General features: G+C 46.8%; 1 protein-coding gene across 2 annotated transcripts in view; it reads right to left on the bottom strand.

The window, feature by feature from the left end:
* The window catches only part of LOC128725724 (actin-binding LIM protein 2), a 30582-nt gene that overhangs the window by 4628 nt on the left and 11758 nt on the right, over window positions 1-14196 (bottom strand). For both annotated transcript variants that reach the window (XM_053819491.1, XM_053819490.1), the window contains 3 exons: window positions 1373-1683; window positions 838-1214; window positions 406-772 (listed from right to left, as the gene is read on the bottom strand). In XM_053819491.1, the coding sequence (XP_053675466.1) occupies window positions 406-772; window positions 838-1214; window positions 1373-1683 (1055 nt within the window). The remainder of the gene's footprint in view (window positions 1-405; window positions 773-837; window positions 1215-1372; window positions 1684-14196) is intronic.

The raw sequence follows: 14196 nt of genomic DNA, 5'->3' as shown, positions 1-14196 counted from the left end.
AAAAAATAATAATAAATTGCAACATTAAAAACACACAGTTTTAAATAATAAATACAACACATTTAGCAACAGCATATAAAATGTAACATAAAACTTCAATGATCACATTACTTCGATCGCTATATAGCACATACTGTACTTCAAAAGCGTAGTACTGGTTGTTCGAAATCAGAATGTATCTATTTTAACATTTTTGCAAGCTTATGACTAGCCAGCTAATGACGACGGCAAAAAAACAATGTTATGCGTTATCACAAATGACACTAATTGATCGCAAAGCAACGTGTTCTGGACTTGTAAATAACATTAGACACAGTGCGTGCTCGCTAGCAGTGCGGCAGTACCACAATGAACGAACAAACAGTGTCGTCTCGAAACAGCACATGAATGTCACCTGAATCTTACCTGAATTTCGCTCATGCCACTGGTGCTAGTGCGATCAAACTCCGTTTCCGTGTTGAAGCCGTTCGTATCGACACCATTCAGGATGGCAGTCTCGGACGATGGGCCCGGACCACATCTCGGGTGCCAGATAGCGCTACCCTGCAGATACATCTCTTCACCATCCCCGAACGGATCACCGCATTTGGTGCACCGGGCGCATGTCGGATGGAAGTGATGATTGTCACCGGCCTGCAACACCTTGCCGCTGATGTAGCGATTGCAGTGAGCGCACTTCACCCCGAACGACTTCTGGAAGTCCTTCTCGCAGTACGGCACCCCATCCTTACCCATGTACTCTCCGTTCAGCGTAGTACCGCAAGCATTGCATCTAAAACGGGTGCAATAATGGTTTATTAATATAGTTCTGAGTCCACCTTCACTTCATGCACTCACTTGAAACACCAAATGTGCCACTGGCGATCGAGAGCGATCAGTGCCTGACCCTCCTTCAACTGCTGCTGACAACCAGCACACTCGTTCGGGTCCGGCTGCTTGGAACCGTTCTGGAGCAGCTGCTGTTGCTTCTTCAACGTCTCCTGGTGATGCTGCAGCGTGGCAGCCTTCGTCGGGCTCGAGGTAAACTCTTTGATTGTGCGCTGCTCCTGTTTCTGCTCGATCGCACGGTTTTTCGGTGACACCGTAGCCGAAGCGCCTCCCGAAGTCATCCCAGCTGTGGGTGATCCTGTCGCCGTTCCTCCACCGGCTAACCCGTTACCCGTTGGGCATTTCACGCAGCCCTCGCACAGGACCTCCTTGCCGGTGTTGGTGACCTTTTGGAAAATCGTTTTATCCCAAACGCAACCGGGATAAAATGTGGTACAGAACACATTAACAAACAACGACACGTTAAGTATCAATCATCATCACGCTAGCAGCAACTGCCTGGAAGCTGTGATATACGCTCGATCAGCACGCAGGTGCCTCCTACCTTGCTGCCGGATGCGAACGGCTGTTTGCACTTGCTGCAGGTGAAGCACTTCTGATGATATGTGTTGCCCAACATCGACACGACCTCGCCCTCGACGTACTGGTTGCAGGCGACACACTTCGTGCCGTACAGCTTCTGGTAGTCGAATGTGCAGTAGTACGAGCTGTCTTTCAAGAAGAATCCACCGGTCGCCAACGATTTGTGGCACTTCGTGCACTGGAAGCATGTCTTGTGGAAATAGCGATCCGAAACACGCAGGACCTCGCCTGAGCACTTCTTCAGGCACTTGCTACACTGGATTTTGCTTTTCCCTGCAAGATAGAAAAGGTGTATCATGTTAGTTCATGCCTCGGGATTGTAATTTAAACATGCGATCATTCCTAATTCTATCAGTTACGTGTCACAACTGTTCTTAAAGCTCAGTTGCGTACGGTAAGGTATAGTTTGTCAAACGTGAAAAGCCAATCGATTGATAACAACACAATCAATGGTGCGAATGTTACGATACGATGAAAAAATGTGCTCCACACTCCTGCTATCAGCGTGTCGCGTATTGATAACGCTCCTACGGCGTGATCTTTCACGATAATTACTGCAGTAAAAACTTCATTCCACCGTCGGGCAGTCTGTTAACACTCCCTACGACCGTTATCGTCTAGTGTTTGTGGATCATCATTGAACAAGAAAAATGAACCGCAATCAGCACATGAATGCAGTCAGAACCTATTAATGGAAATAAACACCGAAATCGATGTAATCTACGAACCATCAAACGGATTTGCCCGCCCCAAGATGACGACTTCTTTGGTAAACCATGCGAAAAGGTTATCTGAGCGAGCCATTTACGACAGGTTATCAATTCCATCGCGCTGATGGCAACGCGTGTGCGGTATATTAATACCGTCCAGCCATGTTTAAAAGCAGCCTATACAAGAATCAATAATTAAATTAAATTATGTTCTCGCTGTTCACAGCTTACATCATGGGAAACTTTGGCAAATGATGTCCAATCGAGCAGTGTCTTGGGAATGCCAGAGTGAGGATACAAATAAAACTCGACAAAATAACGACCACCGGAGCTCTGAACACGTTTTTCGATTATTAGAGAAAATGTGGCCGTTTCCGACGCTAATTAGCTAGATTGTAATCAGCCATAAAAAGGCAAACAATTAGCGCTACATTCGCCATCGGTGGTCTAGAATTTTCACGAGACGGTAGCTTCCCAATCACCGTCAGTGTCAAGTTCATTATCGAAGAACGTAAAAAAAAACTTACAACCTGACTACGCCCGGTTATGTAAACCAAACGTGCCTGTAGATCTTTCAGAACAATCGCTCTGTGGTTCTGTTCGCATAATCACGACATTTCTCAACGGCATGTCTCAGTCATTCGTCGTTCGTGGTTGACCAATGTCCGTCAGTGCCAATGGCGGCACAAACTACGATAATCATCATAATCGATTGCACCACAGGATGACAGCATTAGCATGCTGCTGGTGAGCCATGTTTTCCGCAACACCGGGTCGCTTTGGTTGTAAAATAAACGCACGTCATAAAGCGACTTGTTAGCATCGCTAGCCATCCGCAACAAAGTGGGGGTTCTCTTTCCGGTTCTTATCCTTCCTGTGCACCGATTACTGTGGGAAGAGGGTACACCAGTTTATCACACCGTTTCTGGAGCTCACCGTTCATCCGTTGGGGAACAATTTCTTCGATAAAGTCGACCGCTTCACACGCAACGATGCTGTGCGAGGGCCGTTGGAGGGATTCGTTAGTGGGGTTTTGCCATCGAATGATAAGGAGAAGCCGCTCTTTTAGCCGCTGATAACATTGCGCTCAAAATATGTCATGCGTCAAATTGTATCTAAAGGCGGCTGCCAAGCACTGCCACAGTTCTGCCTTCAAATTCGGGGAACGAGCTGAACGAAGACAAATGATAGCACCGGCAACACCAGCGTGATAAGCAACCAAAGCGATGTTTCCCGTTCGGGACACTCTGCCTGTCAGCCTTTCACACATTCGCCAATGCAAGAGTTCGCGAGCAATATGTCTTGAAAAGCGGTGAACTTGATTATTTCTTATCGCCTGTGATGTGGTACTGGTGCCATCCAATCAGCCTGTTCGGTGGGAGAAGGTACATGGCCATCAAAACGGACCGTTTGTGTCACTGGCGTGGAAATAGCAGACGGCGAGATGGGTTCTTCGGTGGTGTTTGTCCGTAGCGGACAAGTCACCCGTGGACAGCATAACGAAGACGTATGTCCTTGCAAAGATGGGGACAAGTTGGGATCGATGTGAGACAACCGACGGCACACGGAGATGCCGGAATGCTTGGTACATGCACCGTAATGTCCACCCCACAGCGGATGTAGTGGCGTAGTGTCAATTAACCTTCAAACTATGGGTGCTAATGGATGATGAAAACAACCGTTCGCACTCAGCTACAGCAAGAATACCCATTTGAGTATCGTCACTGGCCAGGCACGAAGTAATGGTGGCCTCATACTATTTCTAAGCATTTTTTTAAATACCGAAGTGGCTTAATTTCTCTAATGGAATCCATGCCATCAGACATACTTTACGCCGCCATTTTATCGGTCACTGACTAAGGGTGAGCTAATAAAAATGCATCGAGTTAACTTCTGCTTATCTGGCAGTGCGACGACCAAAATGAGTTGCTTATTTATGGGACAAAAAGACACCCCAAATCCACGCAAACACGGGTTTTATAGATAAAAAAAAATCAGGCCCTCACCGCTCGTGTTGCTTAGCAATCTGTCTGATTGAAGACACGGCCCGTGGTATATCTCCGGTATCGTGCGCACACCAACACCAGCACGAACGCCATGCAACCGCCATGTCGCTGCTCCGTTCACCGGCAATAAATAGCACGATGAACCGACCAGGACGAAAACCCGGCAGGCTGCTCGAGGTGGCGAGGAAAAACTGTCGTGGAAAATGACGGCAAGCGCCCGGTAACACGACGAGCGCTCCAAAACCCAAATATATGGCATTCCGCGTCGACCAATGCTGCTGCAGCACAACACGCGCCTCGGGAAACGGGTGCGAGTGGATTTTAATCTATTTTTGGCCATAGCACCCCCCTCCCAATTGAACGGAAAACCAACGCGAGCCAACAGACAGAAACTCCAAACGCGACAAACGCTGGGCGCGTCCGACCGACGGAAAACGTGGAAAACACCGGCAAATGGGAAATGACACCGCGATTGCGACACATCGATCCGCGAAAGGAAGCCGGACACTAGAAACGAGGCCACGACATGCACCCACACCGGAAGAAGACCTTCATTTTCTGATGTTTGAAATGCAGCTATGTTTAGAGCGGCTCGGTGCGACTTAGGGAAAAATGTTAGATGGAAAAGCGACCGTTATTTGGATGAGGTTTTGTAAGACATTCTTGTGCTACATTTTAATCCACAATATAACAACGTCAAATGCTGCATGCACCACGGAGAGATAATTCTATGCGATAACAGGTTCGTTCGCTACACTGCCTCGTATGTCAACAACCGATGTCCTCTGAGACGTGGCACAATCTTTTACTTGTGCAGCGGCCACCAGAGTGCATCGCTCGGCAGTTAACCTTCCGCTAAAATCGCAAATGCACCAAAGGACGGGAAAGACTCCCAATCGTTGCCAAAACAAGAAGTCATCAGACGCAATCAGCTGGCGCCAGTGACAACGACTTGACTTTCTAACCGATCGGTCTCGGCTATTTAAATCATGTGCCGTTCGCCGGACGGCTTTTGAACCTGGGTCCACCAACTCGGGCTTCGAAAGGACCCGACTTTGTCCTTTTGAAAAGGAGGCAGCTCATGACCCTAAGCTTTTAACCTGCTGGTACGGAGTCAAGCGCCTGTCGTTACGAAAACGACACGCCATAATTAGGGCGCATTTGTTATTCAATCGACACACCAGTTGTCCGAGTGAGAAGATTGTGGTTGTTAATGTAATTAAATCTAGTTGAAGGATGAAAATACAAAATAGTTTTAATTTATTGTAGCAAATAAAAGCATCGAAGTGAGCAACACGGAAGCAGAACCGATGTTTCCATGTAAAATTATTGTGAGGCATTCTTTTTCTTGGTAAATCCAATAAACGGTACAACCATCCACCGTAAGTGTGCGACCGCACAGAAGGAACAGCCATGAAGGTGACAAATGCTGTCAGGCAGCTGTCGATGCTAGTGTCTACTCAGGACACATTGCTACAAGCGATTTCACACCGAGTACCAGTAATGTACTTCTTCCTCTGACGTAATTTGATACAAGCGCCGCATAAACGATTTGCGGTTTCGAACGGAACTCTAGATCTTGCACGTTTACCGACCAAACGCGATTGTTTCCATGGCTCCATGATTTAAGCTATATTATTTCCCAAATTCATCTACCAACTATACATGTCCGATAGACAGTGGAATAGTGAAAACGACAAACACAGCCAGAATAAAAGTGCTTTCACCTTTAATAATTTAGCAAACATGTAAAGGTAAAGAATCTTAAGCACGCATTGCCATCAGCCGGTTCTCAGGCGCTTCCGATGACGGGATTATTTATTCTACGTTACATTTACGGACGCTGAGAGGTGCTCGAGTTGTATGGCGGCATCCGGTGCAACAGTGGTGTAAATTGTTCGCGGCCAGCATTCGACGACGGTGGAATGGTCACGGAAAGCATGGTCGGCAAATTCTTCGTTGCAGCACCCGGAGCAGGAGGAACCGGGTAGTTTTCTTCCCCGTTTGAGGCGAGCAAAAAGCTTTGCGGCTTTTGTTTTTCTTGCACCGGCTTTTGGGATTCCATCATCGGTGGTGGCAGGTTTCCCATTTGTCTGCCGATCGGTAAAGCGCCAGCGGCAGCCGAACCTGGCCCAGATCCATTGATTTTGGAAAAGGCGTTCGATGGAAATACCGAGTACGGAACGGGTCCTGGCAATGGATAGTCGTCAGCGAACGTCTCGTCGTCCTCGTCGTCTTCTTCCCAATCGGGAGTGCTTAACTCGTCGCTAGTAACTGGTGCGTGTGGTGCACGATAGGCTGCTGTCTCGCTGTTGCTTTCGTCCCTATTGCCCAAAGACCCGAATTGCTTCTCTATTGTGAGAGATGCATCAGATGGGATCAATGCGATCAACAGCAGCAACAAAGGCACACGGAGCAACATCTTCTTTCACTCGTAAAGAACTGCACACTACACGATAGACACGTTTATTGTCAGCATTCCCACGAAATCCGCACCTTTTTATATGCTTTCGTGCGTCAGCCACAGTGAAGTACTTCAATTTGCGATCTATGGACGCAACACAACTACGAAAACCTCGTAAGAGTCCAATTATATATATAACATTAGATTCACATCATGCATCGAATCGAACAAAGGTGACAAACAAGTGAAGTAGGCTAAATTGGGTCATTCGCAAAATTCCCCGAATCGACGTTTAACATAAGCTGGGGCTTTAGATCACATTACCGGCTCATCACATGCTGACTCATTGATGGCAGCAATTATTTATCAATAAAGTCCCCCAAAATAGCGACATAACGCTGCAGAATAACCACTTTGCAGCTTGTTGACGGCTGTACAGCTCGATCATTTGTCGATCAACATAATGTGGTAAAATAATCTCTTCAAAGAAAACTCCAAAGCAATTAGAATCACAAAAAAGGGCCATTCGCCATGATCAACCTCTGTGAACTGCGAAGAAGAATAATTGATTGTCGTGCTCGGAAAGGTCGTGCACGAATGCAAAATTTAATCACGATAGAGGATCCATGGCAAAGGCAACCGAGAACTCCTGGTGTGCACAATCCAGACCGGTGGAAAACACGCGCCATAGTGAAACGAGCAGATCCAAGTGGGTGATTCTTTGGTTTGAATGGCTGTGGGTGGCGTATTGATGAACATAACACTGCTGGTAAGAATTCTCTCGGAAGGGAGGATAAATTAATATCGATTTTTGCAATTTATTGCTCTCAGGAAAATCGTGCAAGAAGAGCGCAGGAAACGGCAATTAAGATCGTTCCCACCGGGATCTGCTTCCTTGGGAAACATGTAAATCAGTAACGCTTATCGTAGGCGACTGTCGGTCTAAACCCCATTTTCCCGCCGATACGTAACATAAATCAAAAGGAACATCGGAAGTTCTGCTGACGGGATCTACCGCTGACCTGAAAAACTCATGTTTCGTACTCCGTACTCGTGAAGCTGACGTAGTTTGGGCGTCGGCGCAACAAGAACACCGGTCGAACATGACCACGAACGCTCTTCTTCCGAACCAAACAACGTCATCCACTGAACACATCACACGCTTGGTTCGTTTATTTATTTGACCTTTAGAGGAGAGGTCTTCCAAACACTTAACCCTCGCACAATCCAACACTCTACAGCTTGGACAGACTCCCCGGGAGGGAGATCCAGCTCGAGATGAGCGAGAAGTCAAACATGCGCTCTCTCGTTCTCTCTGCTACCTAAGCCATGTTCTCTGATATCATACCGACAACGTACAGACGCTCCTCAAAATCCTACGAGGACTCTGCGTCGTGCGAACGTCCCACTAAAGCGTGATCTAATCGATCACGAATGCATCGTGGAGAATGGGCGCAAATGGACGCCAGCATCAACCTACATTTGGGCGCTTTGCCTCTGCCAGACACCCAGTTCCAGCCGTGTTTGCGAAAATGTCAACCTACCAGAGCGCCAACACATGGTGCCGGCTGTTCCATTCCCAGATGCGCAAATGTGGTGTCGAATGCATTAAGCCGCGAAAAAGAAGAAACCATACGCCACCGAACCGATCGCGAGTGGGGTTGTTTCTGGCATACTGCACGCTAAAAACTAACCAAAGAGTAAACACAAAATGGTCGTATAACATGGCGGTCGCGGTCTCCATCTCTGCCTTCCGTCAACGACCCTGTGTAGTTTGCCCGCTTAGGGTTTACGAATTTCATTATCATATAATCAAGTGAGAGGGGTTTTTTTTCCTCCCACCACGTTCCCACAACGCTCAGGGATGGAGGAGGCTCATGCTGAGGGTTCATCACCCCTTTCACTCGCACGTATACACGACTGCGGAGGAGCTGGATTATCGACGACGTGGTTCTCGCGCCGGAAGGACCGTTCATGATGACGATGATGATGATGGAAGGCAGACGCGCTGGCAGCACACCACGCCGCGTTCCAGAGCCGCCTTTTCTTCCTCTTCTTTCTCTTCGACCCAATCCAATCCAATGAAGGCGCTGGAACAATCAACCACACGGGCAGGGCCAAAGGAAGCTAGCGATACAACATGCCTGTCCAAGGGATGACCGGGACGGGGGGTAAGATAATAAAAAACAATGAGCATTTGTTTATGATCGAACCATCGAAACGCTCATGTGTTTTAATCATTTTTTTTTTTTCAATTTAATTCGATCGACGGAGACATTTCCTGTCCAGGGTTTTGATTTAAACTGCCAAGTTGATTCACTTCAAATGGGATATTCATGGACTTTTTCTGAGGTAGATCCTTTTTGCGATGACATTTTAGGTTTGGCTCTTTCGAGGAATTCAAAATCTAATTTTTGAGAATTTATTAACGAATTCCCTAAATCGAGTTCTAGATCTGATAGTTATTACATTACTTATCCGCAATTCATTGATATTACTAGAGTAATTCTGCTCCCTAGTCTCTGCCAGCAGTAGACCTTATCACATTTCTCATGCTTTTCTAGGGTTAGAGCTGGAATTTAAAAATTGTAACATGAATCCTTCCACGCACGCACACAACAAACGCTGTTTCCCACGAGTACGTGTTATCGAGAACAAGCAGCTTGAAATAAAACGGTCAGCTGAATACAAAAATAGCAATGCACTTTATGAAATTCTCCAACGTACTGCACCCGGAAAGACTTCTAAAGACCTTGGATTTTCTCTCGTGCATTTTCCGACCCCCCAGGGACGACCGCGATAGACCGTCGGTGATTGTCGCCGCTTCGTGATGGCATTTGTTGCGAATGTCCACGAAGAAGATGGTCGAATAGACGCCCCGTGGTGAGCCCTGGGTGGACTAACATTTGTGGTTACATTGTGGTAAAAGCAGGCAGGCTTTCGTCGAGTCAAGGCATCCGGAAAAGGGCAGCACACCCAACGAGCACAGATGGATAAAGCGATAAGCAAGCATTAGGCGGCGGTTTCGGTGTGCAAGCGAACTTAAAAAGCTTTCCCCACAATAAGTAACTCCAGCGGAAAGATCACACTCGATTTCGATGTCGTGGGGCTCGTGGAGCCACCAAAAACCCAACCTCTCCTGCTGGCCGTTTCGCTTTTCTGTTTCTGAAAATCAGTCCCGCACCGTGACGGTGTGCAATCGGACGCTTGATAAGGAAACCAAACCAGCACTGGCCAACCTTTGATCGCGCTTGATAGAGAGCACATTTTATCGTGCCCGGGGAAGGCGAACGACAACGGTGGCCACATGATTTCCTTTTTGTTTCGTTCCACGACGCGTGCAAGCAAACCGTGGCTTTCGATATTAGATAGGCAGTGGAATTTTCCTTCAGTACCCATTACCCAACCACACACACACGGATCGGTTGATCCTGATCTGGCCGCGTTGAACGGTGATTACGATGGTGGTTTCGAATTAAATAAAAACCACCACGCCGGAACCGGGAGCAGACAGCCCACTGAGCTTGCATACCAAATTTGGCGTGCCCGGTGGATGGACAGAGGCTGTCGTTTTAATTACATTTTATTTAATCGGTGGCCCGTGTGTCCGCGCGGATTCAGTTTCGTGTGGTTTTTTTTACTACTTCAAGCCAGACCAAACGCAAAAGCGGTAAAGTGAACGGTGACATGTTAAATCGCATTGAGAAACACGCAGTAAAAAGGCAGTTAAGCACGATTCCCGCCAGCAGAAACGAAACGCTTTAAAAGCACTGTTTTTGAAAGCATTAAAATACTGGAATAACGTTCCCTCCGGTGGTGTGACATCACGAATTCCGGAGATATGGACGAACGCGGGAAAGCTTTTCCACTGGAAGGCCCATATAGAGGTGCCTAAACATACATAGAGTGAATTATATCTACACGGAACCGACTCATGCCGTTATCTTACTATCCAGTTTCTGTGCAAAACTTCCTCAGGGAAAATGAAGAAAACGGAACAAACCAACAATGACTTCCCATTACAGCCGGCACTGAGAGATGGACGTGGGTGCGCACTTTTCAAGACAACACTCCATCTGATCAAATATTGTTTCACATTGTTCAACGAAGCCGAACCCCTCTCGGTAGGAATATGATCGGAGAAACGCCTCGTCTAGGTGCTAGAAAAGTAAGACTTAATGCACTGTAATAATTCCAGGGAGGCAGTAAAACAAAACACCACAACATCGCGTCCAACAACACAACTACTTAGTATTTTTGACCATCCCAGTTCATTTATTGGACACTCAGAGTAAAGTAAATGTAGTTGAAGGAAAAACTGTCGTATGCTACATTCGTTACACACTTTTACAACCTACAATGAATCATATTAACATGATTTAAAGCATGAAACGTTCTATTCTAAAGCTACTTCATAAAACATAACTCACAGGAACACATTTCGCTCTTCACACCGAAACGGTGATTCATTCGATCATGCGCACAAACCTCCACTATCTGCCTGGTAGAGGCTATAAACAAAAGGGCACATCCACTAATGAGAAACATGTCCTTCTTGCGGACAGTCCATTAGTCATGCCATGCAAAAAAAAACCCATACCGACGATGGCGCTCAGACGCTCGAAATATGTTCCTGCCTGATAACGAACGCCAGCGCCCACCGAGGGATGACAACCTCCGTCGACCTACATAAACCACGGGCTCACGGTTGTTATGTTCCCAGCCGAAAAGGAACCCTCCACCAACCACATCCCCCTTGAGACGATCTAAGGGCGTGGAGGTCGCTCGGAAGACATCGAAAACGAAAACACCCCATAAAGCTGTCCTCGAGCAAAGAAATCGGTGTTCGATTTCGGTGGAGGATGGTGGTGCACCAGCAATTCTGGGACGATGTTGCCACAAATTGCGTCACCGGCGTGCAGACGACATACATACACACACACCTTACTGTCCATAGTGCGAGGCTGACTCCTTCCGGATTCAATTTCATTTCGCAAAGAATGTAACCGAGACCGAGTGCGCCAGAAAGGGGTCCTCTCTCGAGAGGAAAAACGAACATGGACATAACCGGAGCGCACTAAAACCCATTTCCGTCTGCAGTTATTCCTCATTTTGACTCACTCTGGTCAGCATCTCATGGTGCTGGTGGCAAAAGACTCCTTCCAGGCGATTCTTTGCCACAAATGAGCCCCTCTTTAGGCGAGTTTCGGAGCCGTTAAAGCTGTGGGTTCTTCTTTTTCGTTCCGTTTCCCCGTCTTAATTCATCCACTAGTCTGTTTTGTGCCAATTTGGGCGATCACATTCGCAAATCCAGCTGCCAGTGGCCGGTTGAAGCGAAATAGTTCCACGCACAGATTCACGCTTCAAAACAGCGCAAGGGGGTTTTTATTTTTTTGGCTCGTTACTTTTGAGCGCCACTGATGATTTTTAGTACCGTGGCAAAGGAAACGAAACGTTTCGCGTGAGTCATCGCGAAGCCAATTGACGCGGATGGGAATGCTTATGTTACGGAGTTGAATTAACATTCCCAAGGAGTGGAGAAGAAAACTAACCGAAACGGCGTCCATTCTCGCGAAGAAGAAGCATGTTTAGATGCTTCGCAGAATTGGCAAATACGAAACAATCTAGAAAGTCTCATAAAAAGGAAAACGAATAATGTTTGCAAATACTGTGCAGCGATAAAGCTAAACGGGAGAAGGCATGATGAATGTTGGATGCAAATATTCACGCTAAAATTGAAAGCTGTAAATTTAATTAGACCCAATTGAGTGGTAAAAATTTCCATATTTCACTTTTCAACTAGGCCGATTCCCGTCGCCAAAACCTTGAAGCATTAATTAGCGCAAGCAACCGGGCCGGTTGAGCTTATTCGCCATCACTCGTTCGTCACCCAAAGCGCACACGTTCGGTTTGTGGATCAAACACAAACGCTCAATTCGCGACCCTTAAACCACCCCCTTCTGTTGGTCCACCCACGTCACGCAGGGGGCGGTGAAATCGTGTCACGTACCACTACTTTAACGTTGTTTCGAACCTTTTACTTGTTGTTAGCGTACGGTTAACACCTTCATGTGTGCGGAATAGCAAACAATCGCCGCTCGACATTCGGCATCGGGGAAGGAAATAGGGTGTTGTGGAGTACGTGAGGACGTGTAGGGGGGAGGAGGTTGATGATCGATGATTGTTGCAAAGCACTAGGGCAGAGCTTGTTGCTAAACAAATTCCAGCCGTTACTAAACTTGTTTGAATTAATCGAACAGGTGCTGCTGCTCATGAGTTGCAAAAAGGTAAGTGCAAATATATACTTCTATATTTTTGTGAGCAAAAATCAAAGATTCTTTTACACCTATGTTAAATTTTCCATCAAAGTTCATGTTTTATTCAAACAGAGCTAAAATAAATTACCTCACGTTAACCATATATTTGCCCGTCATTTGCCAAACACTCATTAGCTATTTGTTCCACCAGAAAAGGGGCATTTTAAAAGGAAGAATTTGAGACGAAGAAAAATATAAACTTATTGTTTACCCGTTTGTGCGTGGTGTTCCAGCAAAAACACTCAAGTGGCCAACATTTCTGACCCTCGGCGCAACTAAAGGGCTTGCCGACTTCTCATCGAAGTACAAATGAAAATACTGTGCCCACAGCAACAGAGGCATTCATTATCACAAGCTGTTCGGTTAGGCACTTCGTCTGTAACCAGTACGGACACAAGTACGTGAAAAAACAAATAAATTTACGGTGCACACAAAAAAATCGTGTGGACATTTCAAAACCACCGAAAAAAAAACACCATTTTGGAGAGACGTCACCAAACTCGCTTTTGAGGGGGATATGCTCGAGATGCTCATAAGATTGCGGTACACAGAACCCCCCGTTATGTCCCTCCTCTTTTGCCCCTGGAACACGTCAATCAACCTGCTCCTGTTTAAAACCGACCACCCATCTTAAGGTGCCGCCCGTGAAGCAATCGAAACCATGCACGCAAACAACATTCCATCGCTCGAACCGCTGGCGTATCGTTTCGTGCTCATTTTTCCGACATGCGTGGATTCTGGGGCTAAACGCAAAACACATGGGACCGATTGCTTTCCTGCCTCTTGGGCCGGAAACACGCGGCCCAAGCGCTCCCACTTGGCGTTAAAGTCATTTCCAAAAATAAAGCCAAAAAAAAGCGCTTCTTGTCTTCCGTTTTTGGATCGATTTCCTTCGGGTTTTCCAATTGCACCCACTCAACGAGCGTGCGCGCGTGGATGTGTTCTCGCCAGAGAGCCACACTAAATTGCTGCCATAATTCAAATTTTCACACTCCATACAGGAGAGATTTGCTTTGAGATCGATTTTCATCCACACGCTGGAGGAGGTGTTTCATGGGACCGATTTAGGGTTGCTATTGAGCGGAACACTGGAGGGATGATTTTTCTCGTGTCCCCAATCGGCTGCGATCGATGGTGCAGTCGAATTAGGGTCCAACCGGAGGTGGCGTTGAAATTCACGAAATTCTTTCCCCAAATGTGGAGCATTCCATGCGCGAATGCGTTGGAAGCAGATGAAGAAAACGGGCGTAACAAGAAACATCCCAACTCTACGGGCTCTTCCATAGCAGGAAACGGGAGAAAATGTCGACATTTGGAATGAGAAAAACACACACGCACACATTCACCGA

This window comes from Anopheles nili, chromosome 3 (assembly GCF_943737925.1).
Source record: "Anopheles nili chromosome 3, idAnoNiliSN_F5_01, whole genome shotgun sequence".
Lineage (NCBI taxonomy): Eukaryota > Metazoa > Arthropoda > Insecta > Diptera > Culicidae > Anopheles > Anopheles nili.
Note: the sequence above shows the minus strand (reverse complement) of the source record. Positions and strands in the feature narration are given on the sequence as shown.